We start from the raw sequence: 20362 nt of genomic DNA on the forward strand, positions 1-20362 counted from the left end.
GGGAGGAGGGGCCTGGGGCCTGGACTTCTGGGTCTGGAAGTGGAGGTGACCCAGGGATATGGGGGTCTGTGGGTAGAAGCCAGCAGTCTCTCCAGGGCCTTGGCGCCCCTAGCCAAGGAGGCTGTCGTGTCCTACTTGGGAACACACACAGCCACCCACACCAATGCCCCAGCCCCTCTTCCCCCTGACCTACCAGAATGGGGTCTAGAGAGGGACAACCTGTATCCTGAAGGAGTGGGGTCAGCCAGGCCCAATGTCCAGTTCTCTGTAGGGCCTTGGGGGTCAAGGTGGAGCAGGGGGTGATGCCAGTTTTAGAAGCTGGGGTCACTGGAATCTGTGCCCACTCTTGAGACACCTGGCTTCCCCTGCTATTCCAGTAAGTGCAAAGTCCCTCCCCGCCCCCCCACTCCCTAACTGCAGGCCAAGGCCTCTGAAACGAACTCTCTCTCTCCCCAGCCGCAAGGCGTGGAAGCCAGACTTGACCCCAAGACCTCTGAGCTCTGGGGACTCTGAGTCTTCCAGCATCCTTCAAGGTCACCGAATCACCAGAGATCAAAGTACCTTGCCCCAGGGCCAGGCAGATGAGATATTAAAGTTAATAAAGGTCAACCCCTTAAGAACCAACAAGCAGGCCATGAGCGGTTTTGCCATCGTCGCCAAGTCCGCGCAGCTGTCTCCCTCTTCAGTTCACCACGTCTAGCTCTTTGGGCCACGGCCGAGGCCTGGAGGCCACCACACTGACACAGCTGCCTCCAGCCTTCTGGGCGTGGCCTGGGTGCGTCTTTGACTCGCTGCCACATTCATTGTCCTCAGCCTGCACCCTCCCTCCCTCCCAGCAGCTCCGCTGGGGCCGGCCTCCACATGGGCTTGGGTTCACCTTTGATGCTCTGTGCTTGCAGTAACAACATGGCTGCCTCACTAAAGTAGCTCTTCCGAGAGGCCACCTCACCGTGGCCTGTGTCAACGCAACTGCTCCCGTCGCCAACCCCGGGGTGACCAACCCCCTGCAGGAGGAAGACGGAGCTACAGAGGTAAGAAGGACAGACACTCCAGGGTCCAGACAACACTGTTTTGTTCTCAGCAAAAACTCCAGAAAGAACACAGTCCCGAGAGGCTGGGGATTGGGGTCAGGACTCCGCCACCAACTCTCTTGGCAGGTAAGGGATAGGTCTCACTGCGGCACTGCAGGAAAATGAGAAAGTGGGTGAGCCAGGCCCGGACACGCCTCCTCCTGAAGCCCCAGGCCCCTTTGGCTGCTGTGTCCACATGACCAGCAGGGAGACAGGATGACAGTCCCCATCCCGCCCCATCCCAGGCCACTGTGGCTGGAAAACCCAGAGTCACAGTGCGCCTGACTACTGCTATTCTGGATCCCAAATGGGGACGTGCTGAGCTGCTGGCTGTACGCGGTCACTGGAATCCTGAGGCCGGGATTTTTCTGAACTGATTCAGTAGTTAATCAGGGAGACAGCAGAATATCAGAAATTGAGTGGGCTTGGAAGAGCAGTGATCGGGGGTGTTTTTGTTTGGTTTTTGGGACAGAGTCTTACTCTGTTGCACCAGGCTGGAGTGCGGTGGCACAATCTCAGCTCACTGCAGTCTCGGCCTCCCCGGTTCAAGTGATCCTCCTGCCTCAGCCCCCCAGGTAGCTGGGACGACAGACATGTGCTACCACGCCTGGCTAATTTTTTTTTTTTTTTGTATTTTTAGTAGAGACAGTTTTGCCGTGTTGCCCAGGCTGGTGTTGAACTCCCGGGCTCAAGCAACACGCCTGCCTTGGTCTCCCAATGTGCTGGGATTACAAGCGAGAGCCACCGTGCTTGGCCAGAAAGTATCCTCTCTCAGCCTTTGTTAAAGGTCCCCAGCCACCCTGTCTGCTGGGTTGTTCTCAGAGCCAGGGGAGTCAGAGGTCAGAAGTCACCATCCGGGAGGGACTCTGGAAGTCCACATTGATGTCATCTTGCTCTGAGGGACACTGTTAGTGGCCTCTTTGCTGAGCCTTGACTGGCAGGTGTCTGATGGGCCGGAGCACAGCGTAAAGGAGCAGGGGAATTGTGTTCCAGGAAGAGGGAAGAGCCTGTGCCAAGTCCCGGTGGAAGGAAAGCCTGGCCAGTGTAACGGCCAACAGCCCAGTGTGGCTGGGACATCATGTGGGAAGAACCGGGGTGGGTGGGGGCCGGAGGTGGACACACCACTGTGAACACCAGGCGGAGGGGCGCTGGGGTGGTGGGGAGCCCCCAGTGGGCTGGGATCAGGGCTGGGGCAGAGCAGTTCTGGATAGAGAGAGCTCTCTGGGGCCAGTCCAGGGGTGAAGGTGGGTGGCAGGTTGGAAAGACTGGAGACAGGGAGGCGGCTGGAAATGGAATCCGGGAGGTAGAGGATGTAGCTTTCGTTGGGGCTGGAGCTCTGGGACCGAGATGAGGGGAAGGGGCAGGGAGAGGCAGGGGCAGGTGGGTGAGAGCATGGGGACAGGCTATGGAGGGGAGGCACTTTTGGGAGCTCCCACCGCCCCTGGTCATTTCTGTTATCCATGTTTGCTCTCACTCTGTCAACCTATCTGCCTGCGGGAACCCAGGTTCACTGGAGGCCTTGGGGACATTTGCTAAGCCCTTCTCACTCAGCCTCCCTCTTCCTTGTCCTTCAACTCCTTTGAAAAAATCTGATTCCTGCCCAAGCTGGGTCCGGGGCTCCCCCACCCCAACTCCTATGATGCTCTGTGCCGCCTTCAGGACAGCAGCTTCCCAGTCCTCCTTCCAGAGGGCAGGTCTCACTGTCTCCAGATCCCAGCGGTGCTCAGCCCAGGGCCTCTGGCCAGGCTGGCACAGGGCCCGAGCCACGGTCAGCCAGTGTTGGGGACGGCCACGCCCTCACCTCGGACCTCCAGCTTGCACTCAGCCAGCGCCTCGCCCAGCTCGTTGACGGCCAGGCAGGTGTAAGTCCCAGCGTCGAAGGGCGAGGGGCGGCGGATGTTCAGCGTCAGGACCCCCTGGTAATTGGTCATCAGGAACTTGGGATCTTCGCGGATTTCCATCTTGTTCTTCATCCAGACCACCTTCGGCTGTTAAGAGTCAAGGGAGAGGAGGCCAACTTAGAGAGGGTCCCTGGGCAATGACAAAATGGGGCTCGGGAAGCAGATCTGGGTTCTAGGCTCTGCCATGCTCTTGCCAGATGTCCTGGGGCGAGTCACTTCTCCCTGACCCTCAGTCTCCTATTCTGTAAAAGCAGGTTGATAGTCCCTACTTCACATGGTAACGGTGCGGTCTTCCCATTGCTCTCAGGACAAGAAGCTCACTGTCGTGGCCCACAGGGTCCCACAGTCTTTGATCCCCGTTACTTCTCTGCTCCAGCCAAACAGGCTACCTCGCTGTCATTCAAACAGACCAGACAGGCGCCCACCTCAGGGCCCTGGCACTAGCTGTTCCCTCTTCCATGCTGCCCTTCCCTCCTTTTTTTTTTTTTAAACCTATCCTTTAGGTCTCAGTTCACACGTCCCTTCATGGCCCCTAGACCAGAACGGAAATACTTATTTTTACACTCTGCCTGTGTTTCTCTCACACACTTGCCTCCCTTTATAATTGTATTTATTTTGTATATAGAGATGGGTTCCACCATATTGCCCAGGCTGGTTTCAAACTCCTGGTCTCAAGCCAACCTCCCACCACGGCTTCCCAAAGTGCTGGGATTGGGATTCCAGGAGTGAGCCACTGTGTCCTGCTAGCTCTTGTTTTTTTTTTTTTTTTTGAGATGGAGTTTCACTCTTGTTGCCCAGGCTGGAGTGCAATGGCGCAATCTCAGCTCACTGCAATCTCCATCTCCTGGATTCAAGTGATTCTCCTGCCTCAGCCTCCAGAGTAACTGGGATTACAGGCATGTGCCACCATGCCTGGCTACTTTTTTGTATTTTTAGTAGAAACAGGGTTTCTCCATGTTGGTCAAGCTGGTCTTGAACTCCTGACCTCAGGTGATCCACCCACCTCGGCCTCTCAAAGTGCTGGGATTACAGGTGTGAGCCACTGCGCTTGGCCTTTTTTTGTTTGTTTGTTTGTTTGTTTGTTTGTTTTGAGACAATCTTGCTTTGTTTACCGGGCTGGAGTGCAGTGGCATGATCTCGGCTCACTGCAACCTCCACCTCCTGGGTTTAAGCAATTCTCCTGCCTCAGCCTCCCAAGTATCTGGGATTACAGGTACTCACCACCATGCCTGGCTAATTTTTGTATTTTTTTTTTAGTAGAGATGGGGTTTCACCATGTTGGCCAGGCTGGTCTCAAACTCCTGACCTCAGGTGGTCTGCCGCCTCGGTCTCCCAAAGTGCTGAGATTACAGGTGTGAGCCACCGTGTCTGGCCCAGCCCTTTATAATTTTATATTATTTGTGTGACTCTGCGCAAATGTCAGTCTCCCTCAACATACAGGAAATTTCTTGTTCGAATCACCGAGGTCATTGAAAGCCTCTGAAAATGTTTGTTGAAAGAATAAATGGAGTGAATAAATGAATGAGAGCATGAAAGAGTGCTGTAAATAAGCAAATGGAGTGAAGGAATGAACTGAGTAAAGGATGGATTGGTAGGTGGATAAATGAGTGGAATGAGAGACATGAATGAGTGGAGTTAGTGAATAAAGTACACAGAGATGGAGATGGTGAACCAATAAATCCATGGTATGCCTTAAGAGGGCTAAAGCGAAGAACCTACAGCCCAGACAAGAAGCTGGCAAACTGTTCCTATAAAGGGCCAGATGGTGAATATTTCGGGTTTTTTGGGCCCTGTGGTCTCTGGGTCCGGAACATGAGCCACGCACATTTGTTTACATTTTGTCTGCAGTAGCTATAAACAAAACATAAACAAATGTGCATGGCCCGTGTTCCAATAAATCTTTATTGAGAGGAACAGGTGGCGGGTGGATTTGACCCATGGGCGATGGTTTGCCAACCTCTGGTCTAAACGAGCTCTAGGTTGCAAGTGTCCACACTCCCAAAGAGCAGTCGGGAAACGGCTGGACAGGAAGACCCTGGGGAGCCATGGCGGTTCAGGCTGCCCCTGCTCCCAAGGTTTCTTTTTCCATGGGACTGGCATTTGTCCTTGGACAGAGCAAGAGAGACTTAATGGTCCTTTCCTCAAGCTGCCGAGACAAGCTATTACCTGACAGGACAAAGAAAAAGGCAAGAGGCTGGGCGCGGTGGCTCACACCTGTAATCCCAGCACTTTGGGAAGCCGAGGCAGGTGGATCACCTGAGGTCAACAAAACCCTGTCTCTAGTAAAAATACAAAATTTAGCTGGGCATGGTGGTGCACACCTGTAATCCTAGCTACTCAGGAGGCTGAGACAGGAGAATCGCTTGAATCTGGGAGGCGGTTGCAGTGAGCCAACATCGCACCACTGCACTCCAGCCTGGTCTCAGAAAAAAAAAAAAAAAAAAAAGGAAGGAAAAAGGCAGGAAGCCAAAGGCAAGGTGTGATTGATTGTCTGAGACTTGGGCTGTGGTCAGAGGAGTTAACAGGAAGTGGGTGAAAAGCAAGCAAGTCCAGTCTTGGCGTGGTGGCTCACACCTGTAATCCCAGCACTTTGGGAGGCCGAGGCAGGAGAATCACTTGAGCCTAGGAGTTCAAGACCAGCCTGGACAACATAGCAAGACCCCATCTCCACAAACCATAAAAGTAGCTGGGCATAGTGGTTCATGCCTGTGGTCCCAGCTACTCGGGAAGATGAGGTGGGAGGATCGCTTGAGCCCAGGAGGTCAAGGTTGCAGTGAGCTGTGATCGCACCACTGCACTCCAGCCTGGGTGATACAGCAAGACCCTGTCTCAAAAAAACAACAACAAAAAAAATCAATTAAAAAATTTGTTTTAAGTGACTAAATCCCTTGAGACAGAGAACTCGGGGAGGAAGAACTGGCGTGATGGGGAGTGGGGGCTTCGTTGTATAGAAGATTCCCCACAAGGCAACACACACACAGATCTGGGTCCCTGCACAGGCACCTTTGGGTGGCCTCTGACAGCGCAGTTGAGAGCCGCTGAGTACCCAGCCACGACCACCCGATCTATGAGAGGCGTCAGGAACTTGGGAGCCATTCGGAAGTCATGCGCCTTATACTCGAATGGTTTTAAGGTGATTCCTGGGGAGAGAGGATGCAACCGTGAGGCGACTGATCTAGATCATCCCGACACCAGCCGCGGAACAAACCGCAATCACTTCTCCCCCATAACTAGGTGCAGTCAACCCCAGTGGGGAGGGGAGGGGAGGGCAGGGGGAGTCCAGGTGGGACCTGGGCGGGAGGGTGGAGGGGGTGGGCCTGGGCCGTGGAGCAGGATGGCTGTACCTGTCTTGAGGATGCGGGCCGTATTCTTGGAGACACCAGGTGAGTCACTGAGCCCACAGATGTTCTCAGTGTAAACTCGGAAATAGTATTCATTGCCCACGATGAGGTCGGACACAGTACAGCTAGTGTGTCGGTTACGTTCATAGACGTTGAACCACTCCTAGTGTGGGGACGGGGAGGGACCAGGCGGGTCAGGGCCACAGGATCACAGGATTACACACAGACACAGACGCAAGAAAGGGTGAGAAGAGCACATCCGGTGTTTAAAAATCTTGTCACTCGTGGCACACTACTCACAGTGGCCAACAGGTGGAACCAACCCAGCGCCCATCAGTGCAGGGATGGACTGGTCAGCCCAGACAAGGGAACATCATTCAACTCTAAGAAGGAGTCAGGCACCATGGCTCACACCTGTAATCCCAGCTCTTTGGGAGGCCAAGGTGGGAGGCTCACTTGAGCCCAGGAGTTCGAGACCAGCATGGGCAACACGGCGAGACCCTGGCTCTTCAAAAAAAATCAAAAAATTAGCCAGGTCTGGTGGCCAGCACCTGTAGTCTCAGCTACTCAAGAGGCTGAGGAAGGAGGATTGCTTGAACCTGGGAGTTTGAGGCTGCAGTGAGCCATAAACATGCCACTGCATTCCAGCCTGGGTGACAGAGCAAGACCCTGTCTCAAAAATAAAAATTTTTAACAATGTAAAAGAAATTAAGACCAGGTGCAGTCATTCACGCCTGTAATCCCAACACTTTGGGAGGCCAAGGTGGGAGGATGACTTGGGTCCAGGAGTTCAAGACCAGCCTGGACAATGTAGTGAGACCCCATTTCTACTAAAATTAGCAGGGCGTGGTGGCATGTGCCAGCTACTTGGGAGGCTAAGATGAGGGGGGATCACCTGAGTTCGGAGGCAGAGAAGGGACTGCACTCCAGCCTGGGTGACAGAGTACGACCCTGTTTCAAAAAAAAATTCTAAAAACAGGATTGTAGGCCGGGCGCAGTGGCTCAAGCCTGTAATCCTAGCACTTTGGGAGGCCAAGATGGGCAGATCACGAGGTCAGGAGATCAAGACCATCCTAGCTAACACGGAGAAACCCTGTCTCTACTAAAAACTACCAAAAAAACTAGCCGGGCGAGGAGGCGGGCGCCTGTAGTCCCAGCTGCTCGGGAGGCTGAGGCAGAAGAATGGCGTGAGCCCGGGAGGCGGAGCTTGCAGTGAGCCGAGATCGCGCCACTGCACTCCAGCCTGGGCGACAGAGCGAGACTCCGTCTCCAAAAAAAAAAAAAAAAGGATTGCCGCATGGACACACCCTGCACCCTGCAGTATGGATGAACTTTGAAGATGTGCTGAGTTAACAAAGTCAGACACAAAGGTCACATAGCTAGGATTCCATGTGTATGAAATGTCCAGAGTAGGTAAATCCAGGGAGACAGAAAGCAAATCGGTGGCTGGCAGGGTCTGGGGCCAGGGGAGACCAGGGGGTGGCGCTATTGGATACAGGGCTTCCCCTGGGGGATGAAAATGGACTGGGTAGAGGCGGTGGCTGCACAACCCTGCAAATGTCTTAAGGGCTGCTGAAGTGTTCGCTTTAAAACAGCGAATGGCTAATTCCATTATGTGATGTTTACCTCAGTGAAAAAAGAAAATGAAAACCCATCACGTGCCGAGTCTCAGCTAAAAGGCTTCCCTCCCGGCCCCAGCCCGTCCTCCAGCCTCTGGGCCCCTCCCTGCCCTTCCAGCTGTGAAAGCGGGACATCTGCACCTGCTCTGCCCACCTCACCGGCTCTTCCCCGTCACCCCCTCTGCTCTCTCACCATGGTCTTTTTGTCTGCTTTCTGGACGAAGTACCCCGTGATCTCACTGTTCCCATCATCTTTGGGGGCCTGCCATTCCACCAGCGCGTTCGTGCCCCACACCTCCTTCACCATCACGTTTATGGGGGGCCCAGCCTTTTCTGGAAGTGGGCAAGTGTGACAAGTCAGTCTGGGTTTTGGGATGTCCAGCCACTCCCCTCCCCTCCCCTCTCCACACCCCTATACTCCTCTTCTGATTCTAACCTCTCTTATGCCCCATTCCCATTCCTACCTATGGCCTCCCCCATCCCAATCTCTCCACTTCCTCCTATCCTGGGCCATCCTCATCCCTCCTCACCTCCTCTCCTCACCCCGATGTCTCCCCACTTCCTCTCTCCACCCAATCTCTCTCTCAAGGGTTCCCCATGTTCATCTCTCCTCCACTCCTAGCCCTGGTACTTGCCTTGCTCCTTATCTAGTCTCCCCCTCCTCATCTCCTCACTTCCTCTCCCACCCCTCATCTCTCACCTCCTCTCCCACCCCTCATCTCACCTCTCCCACCCATCTCCCACCTCCTCTCCCACCCTCATCTCCCCCCTCCTCTCCCACCCTTCATCTCCCACCTCCATTCCCACCCCCCATCTCTCACCTCCTCTCCCACCCCTCATCTCTCACCTCCTCTCCTACCCCTCATCTCTCACCTCCTCTCCCACACCTCATCTCACCTCCTCCCTCATAGCTCCCCATCCCTGCCCCTCCCGACCACCAGGGGCCCTCCCCAGCGCGCGCACCCACGACGCGGATGTGGATGGTGGCGGTGTCCTTCATGTTCTCGATCTGCACGCTCAGCTCGTACTCCCCAGAGTCGGAGCGGGCCGCCTGGCGCACGAAGAACACGGTGTCGAAGTCGCTGGTCCGCACGTGCACGCGGGAGGTGTCCACCGGAGCCCCGCCCTTGGTCCACACCACCTGGGGCCGGGGCTTTCCCTGCGGGGAGAGGGCGGGGCGGGGTCAGCAGGGCTCCACCCGCACAAAGGGGGCTTGCGGCAGGAGCGGACCCCGGGCCCCTGACCCCGCTCCCCTGACCTGGAAGGGGACGACAAGGTTGAGCTGCTCTCCCACTTTGCGGATGTAGGTCTGGCGGAGGTGGCGGGGGAGTCGGATCTTGGGTGGCTCTGAGGGCGCAAACACAGGGAGGGGGCTCAGCGGGGGGCCGGGGCACGTTCCAGGGGCCAATGGCGATGAGACTGTCTGGGGAGGTCCTGTCGACCAGACGGAAAGGGCAGGTGGGACGACGCCAGCTTGGTCTTTCGGAGCGCAGGGTCAGGGGCCACGCACCTGCAATCTCCCTGATGGTGACCGGCTGGGCCAGGGTGGCCGGCTCGCTGCGCCCCGCGATGTTGACCCCAACGACTCGGAAGAGGATTCTGGCTCCGGTCGGGAGATTCTTGACGGTAAAGCCACAGCGCTCCACGGGCTCCGTGTTGGCAGAGACCCATTCATCCGCTGGAGAGAGAGGCCCTGCTGGCGGATCTCATGTCCTCCTCCCACCCTCCGCTCCCGTTTCTCCCGGGGATTTGGGCCCCACGCAGCGAGTGAGAAGTGGGTAAGCTCCTAGCAGAAGCCGCAGCAGCAGCTGGCGTTAGTTAAGCATTCATCATGGCCAGGCTCTAAGGGTGGCACATATGTTCGCTCATTAATTTTTTTTTTTTTTTTTTCAGTCGGAGTCTCTCCCTGTCGCCAGACTGGAGTGCAATGGGGAGATCTTGACTTACTGCAACCTCCGCCTCCTGGGTTCAAGTGATTCTCCTGCCTCAGCCTCCTGAGTAGCCGGGATTGCAGGCGCCCACCACCATGCCCTGCTAATTTTTGTATTTTTAGTAGAGATGGGGTTTCACCATGTTGACCAGGATGGTTTCGAACTCCTGACCTCGTGATCCGCCCACCTCGGCCTCCCAAAGTGCTGGGATTACAGGCGTTGTTCATTAATTCTTACCTCAACGCTGTGCTATCCCCATGTTAGAGGTGAGAAACCGTCCCTAACATGTTAGGATGAGGACCAGAGAGGTTAAAGAACTTTCAACCGGAGGCGATGGCTCATGCTTGTAATCTCAGCACTTTGGGAGGCTGAGGTGGGCAGATCACTTGAGTCCAGCAGTTCGAGAGCAGCCTGGCCAACATGACAAGACCCTGTCTCTACTAAAAATACAATAATTAGCCGGGCAAGGTGACAGACACCTGTAATCCCAGCTACTCGGGAGGCTGAGGCAGGAGAATCGCTTGAACCTGGGAGGCAGAGATTGCAGTGAGCCGAGATCACCCCATTGCGTTCCAGCCTGGGCAACAGAGCGAGACTCTGTCAAAAACAAAAAAACAAAACTAAACAAAACAAAAAAACAAACAAAAAAAACTTTACCCGCGTGCAATGGCTCATGCCTGTAATCCCAGCACTTTGGGAAGCCAAGGCAGGAGGATCTCTCAAGCCCAGGAGTTTGAGACCTGCCTGGACACACAGCTCAGGCTCCATGGACTAGGATGTTAAACCCAGACCTGTCTGACTCCAGCATGCTCTCAAGCTCTGCTCTCCTGCGAGGCTGGCACAGAGGAGCAGGGATCGTGGTGCTGTCTGAGGGCACAGCCAGGTGGGTGTCTGGGAGGGCGGGCTGAGGACAGGGTCAGAGCTCTTCACATTGCCTGCTTTTTGTTACATGCCTTTCTGTCTTGGGTTTATGGCCGTGGGCTGGGAAACTCATGGCTGTTGGCTCAAAGCAGCAATCAACAGAGTGAACTCTAACAAGCTGGCTTCTGAAACGTCAGGGTGGGAGCAGCCAGCCAGGGAGGAATGGGGTAAAGAATACGGAGAGGAGGAGGGAGGAAGCTGATGAGGGTTCAACCATCCCTCCTTTCCATGCATTCTCAAGTGCATCGTCACTGTACCCTGTCAAGATGAGAACTGTCTTCGCCATGGTTAGATGAAGAGACTGAGGCTCAGAGACTCGCCCAAGGACACACAGTTAGACAGTGGAGGGGCAGGGTTGGAACCCCCATCTGTCTGACTTTAAGGTCGGGGATATAGTGTCGAGGTGATCTCGTCTGTTCTCCCAGAGAGATGGCTGTGTCTGAGACATCTCCATAGCCATGGCGCTGGGCCGGACAAAAGTCAGTGCTCAGCGAATGTTTGTTTGGTGGAGGATGGAGAGTGGATGTATGGAGGTACAGATGATGGATGGAAAGGCAGAGAGACAATGGCTAGTTAGGTGGACAGATGGTTGGATGGCTATATAGGTAGAAAGAAGGAAAGAAGCAAAGATAGTGGTGAAGAGATAGCTATATGGATGAAAAAATGATACTGGGCCGGGTGTAGAGGCTCACGCCTGTAATCCCAGCACTTTGGGAGGCCGAGGCGGGTGGATCACAACGAGGTCAGGGTTCGAGACCAGCCTGGCCAGCAAGGTGAAACCCCATCTCTACTAAAAATACAAAAACTACCTGGGCATTGTGGTGGGTGCATGTAATCCCAGCTACTCAGGAGGCTGAGGCAGGAGAATCACTTGAACCCAGGAGCCAGAGGTTGCAGTGAGATTGTGCCACTGCACTCCAGCCTGGGCAATAGAGTGAGACTCTGTCTCAAAAAAAAAAAAAAAAAAGTTCCTGAAAGGATGGTTGGATGATTCAAATGACTTTCAGATGGATACAAGGATGGATGGATGGATGACTGGGTAGACAAGTGAATGCCAAGCAGGAGGGAAGGAAGGGAGGGAGGACAGAGAGAAAGGGAAAAAGGGAGCAATAAAAGGGAAAAAGGGGTCGGGCACGGCAACTCACACCTGTAATCCCAGCACTTTGGGAAGCTAAGGTGGACAGATGGCTTGAGCCCAAGAGTTTGAGACCAGCCTGGGCAACATGGTGAGACCCTGTGTCTACAAAAAATCAAAAAATTAGCGAGGTGTGGTGGCACATGCCTGCAGTCGCAGCTACTTGAGAAGCTGAGGTGGGAAGATAACTTGAGTCCAGGAGGTTGAGGCTGCAGTGAGCTGTAATTGTGCCATTGCACTCCAGCCTGGATGACAGACTGAGATCCTGTCTCAAAAATTAAAAAAGAGAGAAGGTTGGGCGCCAGGGCTCATGCCTGTAATCCTAGCACTTTGGGAGGCCAAGGTGGGTGGATCACGAGGTCAGGAGATTGAGACCATCCTGGCTAACATAGTGAAACCCCATCTCTACTAAAAATACACACACACACACACACAAAATTAGCCGGGCATGGTGGCAGGTGCCTGTAGTCCCAGCTACCTGGAAGGCTGAGGCAGGAGAATGGCATGAACCTGGGAGGCAGAGCTTGCAGTGAGCCAAGATCACACCACTGCATTCTAGCCTGGGCGACAGAGCAAGACTCCGTCAAAAAAAAAAAAAAAAAAAAGAGAGAGAGATAGAGAAACGAAGGAAGTAACTATGGATGGATGGATGGATGGATGGATGGATGGATGGATGGATGGACAGGTGGACAGATGGACGAATGGAGGGATGGATGGATGGATGGATGGATGGATGGATGGATGAATGGATGGAAATATGGATGGGTGGGTGGATGGATGGATAAATGGATGGATGGATGGAGAGATAGATGGAAATATGGGTGGGTGGGTGGGTGGATGGAAATATGGATGGATGGATGGATGGATGGATGGATGGATGGATGGATGGATGGAAATATGGATGGATGGATGGATGGATGGATGGATGGATGGATGGACAGATGGATGGAAATATGGATGGATGGATGTACAGACAGGTGGACAGATAGATGGACAGATGGATGGATGGGTGGATGTTAAGATGGATGAAGGAAAGATTGGTTAGATGGATAAATGAATAGAAGAAAGAAAGAAGTCATAGAGGTAAAAGAAAAAAGATAAATGGGGGGATGGAAGGATAGATGGAATGGACAGAAAGTCACTGCTGTATGGAGGATGGGTGTAGAAAGGAAGAAGGGAGAGAAAACATACTAGTCACTGGGGGTCCCATCCCAGGGACTTATGACAGTACAGACACAAAACACGAGCAGACCACGCACCCACCTCCCTCCCTGCATGGTGCTATTTTCAGCTCCCTGGACTGGATACCCACCTGTGCTAGCCACCACCCCCACCAGGCCTGCCAGGATCACTCACAGCCTTCCAGGCAGTACTCCACCAGGTACCCATCGATGCCACCTGCCCCGATCCTGTTCGGAGGCCTCCATTTGAGTGTGGTGGTGGTGTCTGTCACATCCTCCACTATCAGGTGCAGGGGTTCACTCGTAGGTGCTGGAAGCATCCAGAAAAAAGAGGATATGGGGGGAATGAGGGGTCAGGGGCCAGCAGGAAGGGGCAGGGGTCAGAGGTAGAATGATTGGTCAGAAGGCCAGGGTGTAGGGTCAGAGACTGATGACGGGCAAAAGATGGGCCAGAGGTGGATGGGGTTGATGGATCAGAGTGAGGGGGGACATTACCAATAGGCATGAAAGGCTTGGTGTTCATGCTGGGCTGGGAGACCCCTATGGCATTGACGGCGAAGACACGCATCTCATAGAGGATGCCCTCGATCATCTTGGTGGACTCATAGGTGGTCTCCGTGAAAACCTCAAAGTTCAGCTTCATCCAGCGCTGAGAGCCCTTCTTCTTCCGCTCCAGGAGGTACCCTGGAGGCTCCAAGCAGAGAGGAGAAGAGGGAACGGGAGGGCACAGGGCACAAGTCAGCTGGGGGCATGAGGGTTATATCCAGAGGATCGCATGACCTAGGGCGGTCTGAGGCCATGAATCTTAGGTGGATCTCAGGGGCCACAGAGCATTCAGAGGCCACCAGTCCTGGAGTCAGGAATCAAGAGGGGGTCACAGCTCATGAACCGGGGGCGAGAAGCCATAGAAAAACCCAGGCTACTGGTCAAAGTGAGAATTCCCAGGTCACCAGCAAGTAAAGGAACAGGGAAGAGCAAAGGGATTGAAACGGCAAAATGGAAAATCAGGGGTCAGAGGCAGGTCACTGAGGATGCTAAGGGCTTTGGGAGATCAAGGAGAAGGCAGAGGCTGGCGCTGTGGCTGGCGCCTGTAATCCCAGCACTTTGGGAGCCCGAGGTGGGCAGATCACTTTAGGTCAGGAGTTCAAAACCGGCCTGGCCAACATGGTAAAACCCCATCTCTACTAAAAATACAAAAATTAGCCGGGTGTGGTGGTGGGCACCTGTAATCCCAGTTATTTGGGAGGCTGAGGCGGGAGAATTGCTTGTACCCGGGAGGCGGAGGTTGCAGTGAGCCAAGATTGAGCCACTGCACTCCAACCTGGGCTATAGAGTGAGACTCCATCTCAAAAAAAAAACAACAAAACAACAACAACAACAAAAAAAACGAAGGCAGAAGGAGGGAAGGTCAGAGGTCACGAAGACAGAGGCACTCACCGGTGACCGGCTTCCCCCCATCGTACTTAGGTGGCTCCCAGACAAGGATGGCCCAATCCTCTCCAACCGAGGTGATGCGCACGGCCTCTGGGGGGTCTGGGACATCTGCGGGGGGCAGGAGAGTCAGGTGGCCCCTCGGGGTCTCAGGGAGTCACCCCTTGGCCTGGCCACGTCGGCTTTCTCTGCTCACCCACAACCCGCAGGAAGATGGAAGCCACATCCTCGCCGACGGGGTTGGTGACCTTGATGGTATAGCGGCCCTCGTCTGCCCGCTCCGCGCTCTCAATCACAAAGCTGCTGCAGTCCGCGCGCTTCTCGATGCGGATCCTACCCTCGGTGGTCGTGAATACCTGGACACAGCCACAAGACGGCCTCGCACCCGATCGTGTCCCCAAGCAAACCCAGGCCTGCCTCTGCCACTCCCCTACTCAGAATCCTCCCGTGATTCCCCATCGACACACAGAGTCCTCACTCGCTCCACTCCCCTCCTCCACATGCCATCCTTCGTTAAAAACACCAGACTGGGCCGGGTGCGGTGGCTCACACCTGTAATCCCAGCACTTTGGGAAGCCGAGGTGGGCAGATCACCTGAGGCTGGGAGTTTGCGACCAGCCTGGCCAACATGGTGAAACCCCGTCTCTACTAAAAATACAAAATTAGCTGGGCCTGGTGGTGCATGCCTGTAATCCCAGCTACTCAGGAGGCTGAGGCAGGAGAATCGCTTAAACCCAGGAGGCAGAGGTTGTGGTGAACTGAGATCGTACCATTGCACTCCAAGCTGGGTACAAGAGCGAAACTCCAACTGGAAAAAAATAAAAAATAAAAAAAACAGACTGCCTTGTCCCAGAGATTTTGCAAGGCTGGTCCCTGTGCATGCAACAATAAGCTCTTACTCATCCTTCAGGACACACCCAGAAGACACTTCTTTCAGGAAGCCTTCCTGGATACCCTCAGCTGGAAGTGCTGGCTCCAGCCCCTGGGTTCTCATAGCTTCTAGAACCTCCCTTTATCTCAGCCAGAGCACCCTGGACCGTGGCTGCTTGGGCAGGTGTTTGCATCTCTGCAAGAGTGAAGGCTCCTGAGCGGGACAAGGTGGCTCATGCCCATAATCCCAGCACTTTGGGAGGCTGAGGCAGGAGTATCACTCAAGCCTAGGAGTTCAAGACCAGCGTGGGCAAAATAGTGAGACCCTGTCTCACATTTAAAAATAAATAAATTTTAAGTAAAATGAAGGCTCTTGGAGGGCAGGAGCTGCATCCGACTCACGGTTGCATCCTCAGCACCTGGTGCAAAGGAAACTTTAGGGGATGTTTGCTGAGTGAGGGAATGGATGGATATTGAGCCAAGTCTATCCATTTTACAGAAGAGGAAATGGAAGCACAGAGGAGAAATGAAAAATCGAGCTGTCCCAGGGCCTGTTGGATGGATGGATATAGGAATATATAGATATGGCTAGGCATGTTGGCTCACGCCCATAATCCCAACACTTTGGGAGGCCAAAGTGGAAGGATCGCTTGAGCTCAGGAGTTCGAGACCAGCCTGGGCAACATGGCAAAACCCTGTCCCTACAAAAATACAAAAAATTAGCCAGGCATGGTGGTCCCAGCTACTCAAGAGGCTGAGGCAGGAGGATCACTTGAGCCTGGGAGGTGGAGGTTGCCGTGAGCCAAGACCATGCCACTGCACTCCAGCCTGGGTGACAGAGTGAGATTCCCCCTCTCAAAAATATAGATAGATAGATAGATACATACATACATACATAGGTAGATAGATACATAGATAAATACATACATACATATATACATACATTAGATAGACAGATGATAGATACATAGATGACAGATAGATACATAGATGATAGATAGATACATTAGATAGACAGATACATAGATAGATACATACATACATACATTAGATACATAGATGATAGATACATACATACATAGATACATACATACATAGATACATGCATACATATGTACATAGATACATAGATAGATAGGTAGATAGATAGATAGATAAGTGGGTAGATGTGTTTCTGGATGAATGGATAACTGGATTGGTTGATGGATAAATGGACAAACGGATTATTTACTGGATGAGTGGATGGCTGGGTGAATTAACCAATTAGTTGATGAAAAAATCACCAGCTGGATGGGCGGATGAGTTACTGGATGGCTGGAAGGCTAAACTGGTCGATCGCTTGATTAATTAACTGAAAGATGAATGGATGGAAAGTCCACCGTGTACTAGTCCCACACCTGTGATGGACAAACATAATCTCCAATCTTCAAAACAACCCTGTGAAGAAGGAATCATCACCCTCATTTTACAGAGGATGAAACTGAGGCTCAGGGGAAAGAGACTTGCCTAAAGGGAAAGGGAGTCAGGACAGAGGGGCGGCCCCGACCCACCTCATCTCCCTTCAGCCAGGTGGCGACGGGAGGGGCTCCCCTGTGATGGACACGTCCAGCCTCAGCTTGTTTCCAGCCACAACCACAATCGCATTCTCTGAGGTCTTCCCCGAGCAATCCAAGTGGATCTTTGGTGGTTCTGGTGGCACAGAAGAGATATGGGGACCCTGGAGGTGGGAGGCTGGGCCTTCCCAGTCGGCACGAGAGGATCTCGGAAAAGTTAGGTTCCAACAGCGAGAGTCCCAGGGATCCAAGCCCCAACCCCTCCTCCCTCAGACCCAGGGGTCCAGGCCCCAGCCCCTCCTCCCTCAGACCCAGGGGTCCAGGTCCCCAGCCCCTCCTTCCTTATACNATGAATGGATGGAAATATGGATGGGTGGGTGGATGGATGGATAAATGGATGGATGGATGGATGAATGGATGGAAATATGGGTGGGTGGGTGGGTGGATGGAAATATGGATGGATGGATGGATGGATGGATGGATGGATGGATGGATGGATGGAAATATGGATGGATGGATGGATGGATGGATGGATGGATGGATGGACAGATGGATGGAAATATGGATGGATGGATGTACAGACAGGTGGACAGATAGATGGACAGATGGATGGATGGGTGGATGTTAAGATGGATGAAGGAAAGATTGGTTAGATGGATAAATGAATAGAAGAAAGAAAGAAGTCATAGAGGTAAAAGAAAAAAGATAAATGGGGGGATGGAAGGATAGATGGAATGGACAGAAAGTCACTGCTGTATGGAGGATGGGTGTAGAAAGGAAGAAGGGAGAGAAAACATACTAGTCACTGGGGTCCCATCCCAGGGACTTATGACAGTACAGACACAAAACACGAGCAGACCACGCACCCACCTCCCTCCCTGCATGGTGCTATTTTCAGCTCCCTGGACTGGATACCCACCTGTGCTAGCCACCACCCCACCAGGCCTGCCAGGATCACTCACAGCCTTCCAGGCAGTACTCCACCAGGTACCCATCGATGCCACCTGCCCCGATCCTGTTCGGAGGCCTCCATTTGAGTGTGGTGGTGGTGTCTGTCACATCCTCCACTATCAGGTGCAGGGGTTCACTCGTAGGTGCTGGAAGCATCCAGAAAAAAGAGGATATGGGGGGAATGAGGGGTCAGGGGCCAGCAGGAAGGGGCAGGGGTCAGAGGTAGAATGATTGGTCAGAAGGCCAGGGTGTAGGGTCAGAGACTGATGACGGGCAAAAGATGGGCCAGAGGTGGATGGGGTTGATGGATCAGAGTGAGGGGGGACATTACCAATAGGCATGAAAGGCTTGGTGTTCATGCTGGGCTGGGAGACCCCTATGGCATTGACGGCGAAGACACGCATCTCATAGAGGATGCCCTCGATCATCTTGGTGGACTCATAGGTGGTCTCCGTGAAAACCTCAAAGTTCAGCTTCATCCAGCGCTGAGAGCCCTTCTTCTTCCGCTCCAGGAGGTACCCTGGAGGCTCCAAGCAGAGAGGAGAAGAGGGAACGGGAGGGCACAGGGCACAAGTCAGCTGGGGCATGAGGGTTATATCCAGAGGATCGCATGACCTAGGGCGGTCTGAGGCCATGAATCTTAGGTGGATCTCAGGGGCCACAGAGCATTCAGAGGCCACCAGTCCTGGAGTCAGGAATCAAGAGGGGTCACAGCTCATGAACCGGGGCGAGAAGCCATAGAAAACCCAGGCTACTGGTCAAAGTGAGAATTCCCAGGTCACCAGCAAGTAAAGGAACAGGGAAGAGCAAAGGGATTGAAACGGCAAAATGGAAAATCAGGGGTCAGAGGCAGGTCACTGAGGATGCTAAGGGCTTTGGGAGATCAAGGAGAAGGCAGAGGCTGGCGCTGTGGCTGGCGCCTGTAATCCCAGCACTTTGGGAGCCCGAGGTGGGCAGATCACTTTAGGTCAGGAGTTCAAAACCGGCCTGGCCAACATGGTAAAACCCCATCTCTACTAAAATACAAAATTAGCCGGGTGTGGTGGTGGGCACCTGTAATCCCAGTTATTTGGGAGGCTGAGGCGGGAGAATTGCTTGTACCCGGGAGGCGGAGGTTGCAGTGAGCCAAGATTGAGCCACTGCACTCCAACCTGGGCTATAGAGTGAGACTCCATCTCAAAAAAAAAACAACAAAACAACAACAACAACAAAAAAAACGAAGGCAGAAGGAGGGAAGGTCAGAGGTCACGAAGACAGAGGCACTCACCGGTGACCGGCTTCCCCCCATCGTACTTAGGTGGCTCCCAGACAAGGATGGCCCAATCCTCTCCAACCGAGGTGATGCGCACGGCCTCTGGGGGGTCTGGGACATCTGCGGGGGGCAGGAGAGTCAGGTGGCCCCTCGGGGTCTCAGGGAGTCACCCCTTGGCCTGGCCACGTCGGCTTTCTCTGCTCACCCACAACCCGCAGGAAGATGGAAGCCACATCCTCGCCGACGGGGTTGGTGACCTTGATGGTATAGCGGCCCTCGTCTGCCCGCTCCGCGCTCTCAATCACAAAGCTGCTGCAGTCCGCGCGCTTCTCGATGCGGATCCTACCCTCGGTGGTCGTGAATACCTGGACACAGCCACAAGACGGCCTCGCACCCGATCGTGTCCCCAAGCAAACCCAGGCCTGCCTCTGCCACTCCCCTACTCAGAATCCTCCCGTGATTCCCCATCGACACACAGAGTCCTCACTCGCTCCACTCCCCTCCTCCACATGCCATCCTTCGTTAAAACACCAGACTGGGCCGGGTGCGGTGGCTCACACCTGTAATCCCAGCACTTTGGGAAGCCGAGGTGGGCAGATCACCTGAGGCTGGGAGTTTGCGACCAGCCTGGCCAACATGGTGAAACCCCGTCTCTACTAAAATACAAAATTAGCTGGGCCTGGTGGTGCATGCCTGTAATCCCAGCTACTCAGGAGGCTGAGGCAGGAGAATCGCTTAAACCCAGGAGGCAGAGGTTGTGGTGAACTGAGATCGTACCATTGCACTCCAAGCTGGGTACAAGAGCGAAACTCCAACTGGAAAAAAATAAAAAATAAAAAAAACAGACTGCCTTGTCCCAGAGATTTTGCAAGGCTGGTCCCTGTGCATGCAACAATAAGCTCTTACTCATCCTTCAGGACACACCCAGAAGACACTTCTTTCAGGAAGCCTTCCTGGATACCCTCAGCTGGAAGTGCTGGCTCCAGCCCCTGGGTTCTCATAGCTTCTAGAACCTCCCTTTATCTCAGCCAGAGCACCCTGGACCGTGGCTGCTTGGGCAGGTGTTTGCATCTCTGCAAGAGTGAAGGCTCCTGAGCGGGACAAGGTGGCTCATGCCCATAATCCCAGCACTTTGGGAGGCTGAGGCAGGAGTATCACTCAAGCCTAGGAGTTCAAGACCAGCGTGGGCAAAATAGTGAGACCCTG

The 20362-nt window shown here is 53.8% G+C and overlaps 1 protein-coding gene across 1 annotated transcript in view; it reads right to left on the bottom strand.

Annotated features, from left to right (window-relative positions):
- Positions 1-1048: 1048 nt before the first annotated feature.
- The window catches only part of MYBPC2 (myosin binding protein C2), a 41576-nt gene continuing 22262 nt past the window's right edge, over positions 1049-20362 (bottom strand). The window contains 12 exon segments of the mRNA XM_017882082.1: positions 1049-1182; positions 2872-3058; positions 5975-6111; positions 6316-6475; positions 8125-8264; positions 8895-9090; positions 9190-9278; positions 9442-9609; positions 17916-18050; positions 18236-18424; positions 19172-19276; positions 19362-19521. Of these exon segments, the coding sequence (XP_017737571.1) occupies positions 1172-1182; positions 2872-3058; positions 5975-6111; positions 6316-6475; positions 8125-8264; positions 8895-9090; positions 9190-9278; positions 9442-9609; positions 17916-18050; positions 18236-18424; positions 19172-19276; positions 19362-19521 (1677 nt within the window). The 3' untranslated portion in view covers positions 1049-1171.

Source organism: Rhinopithecus bieti, unplaced genomic scaffold (genome assembly GCF_001698545.2).
Source record: "Rhinopithecus bieti isolate Rb0 unplaced genomic scaffold, ASM169854v2 scaffold_12070, whole genome shotgun sequence".
In the NCBI taxonomy this organism is placed as follows: Eukaryota; Metazoa; Chordata; class Mammalia; order Primates; family Cercopithecidae; genus Rhinopithecus; species Rhinopithecus bieti.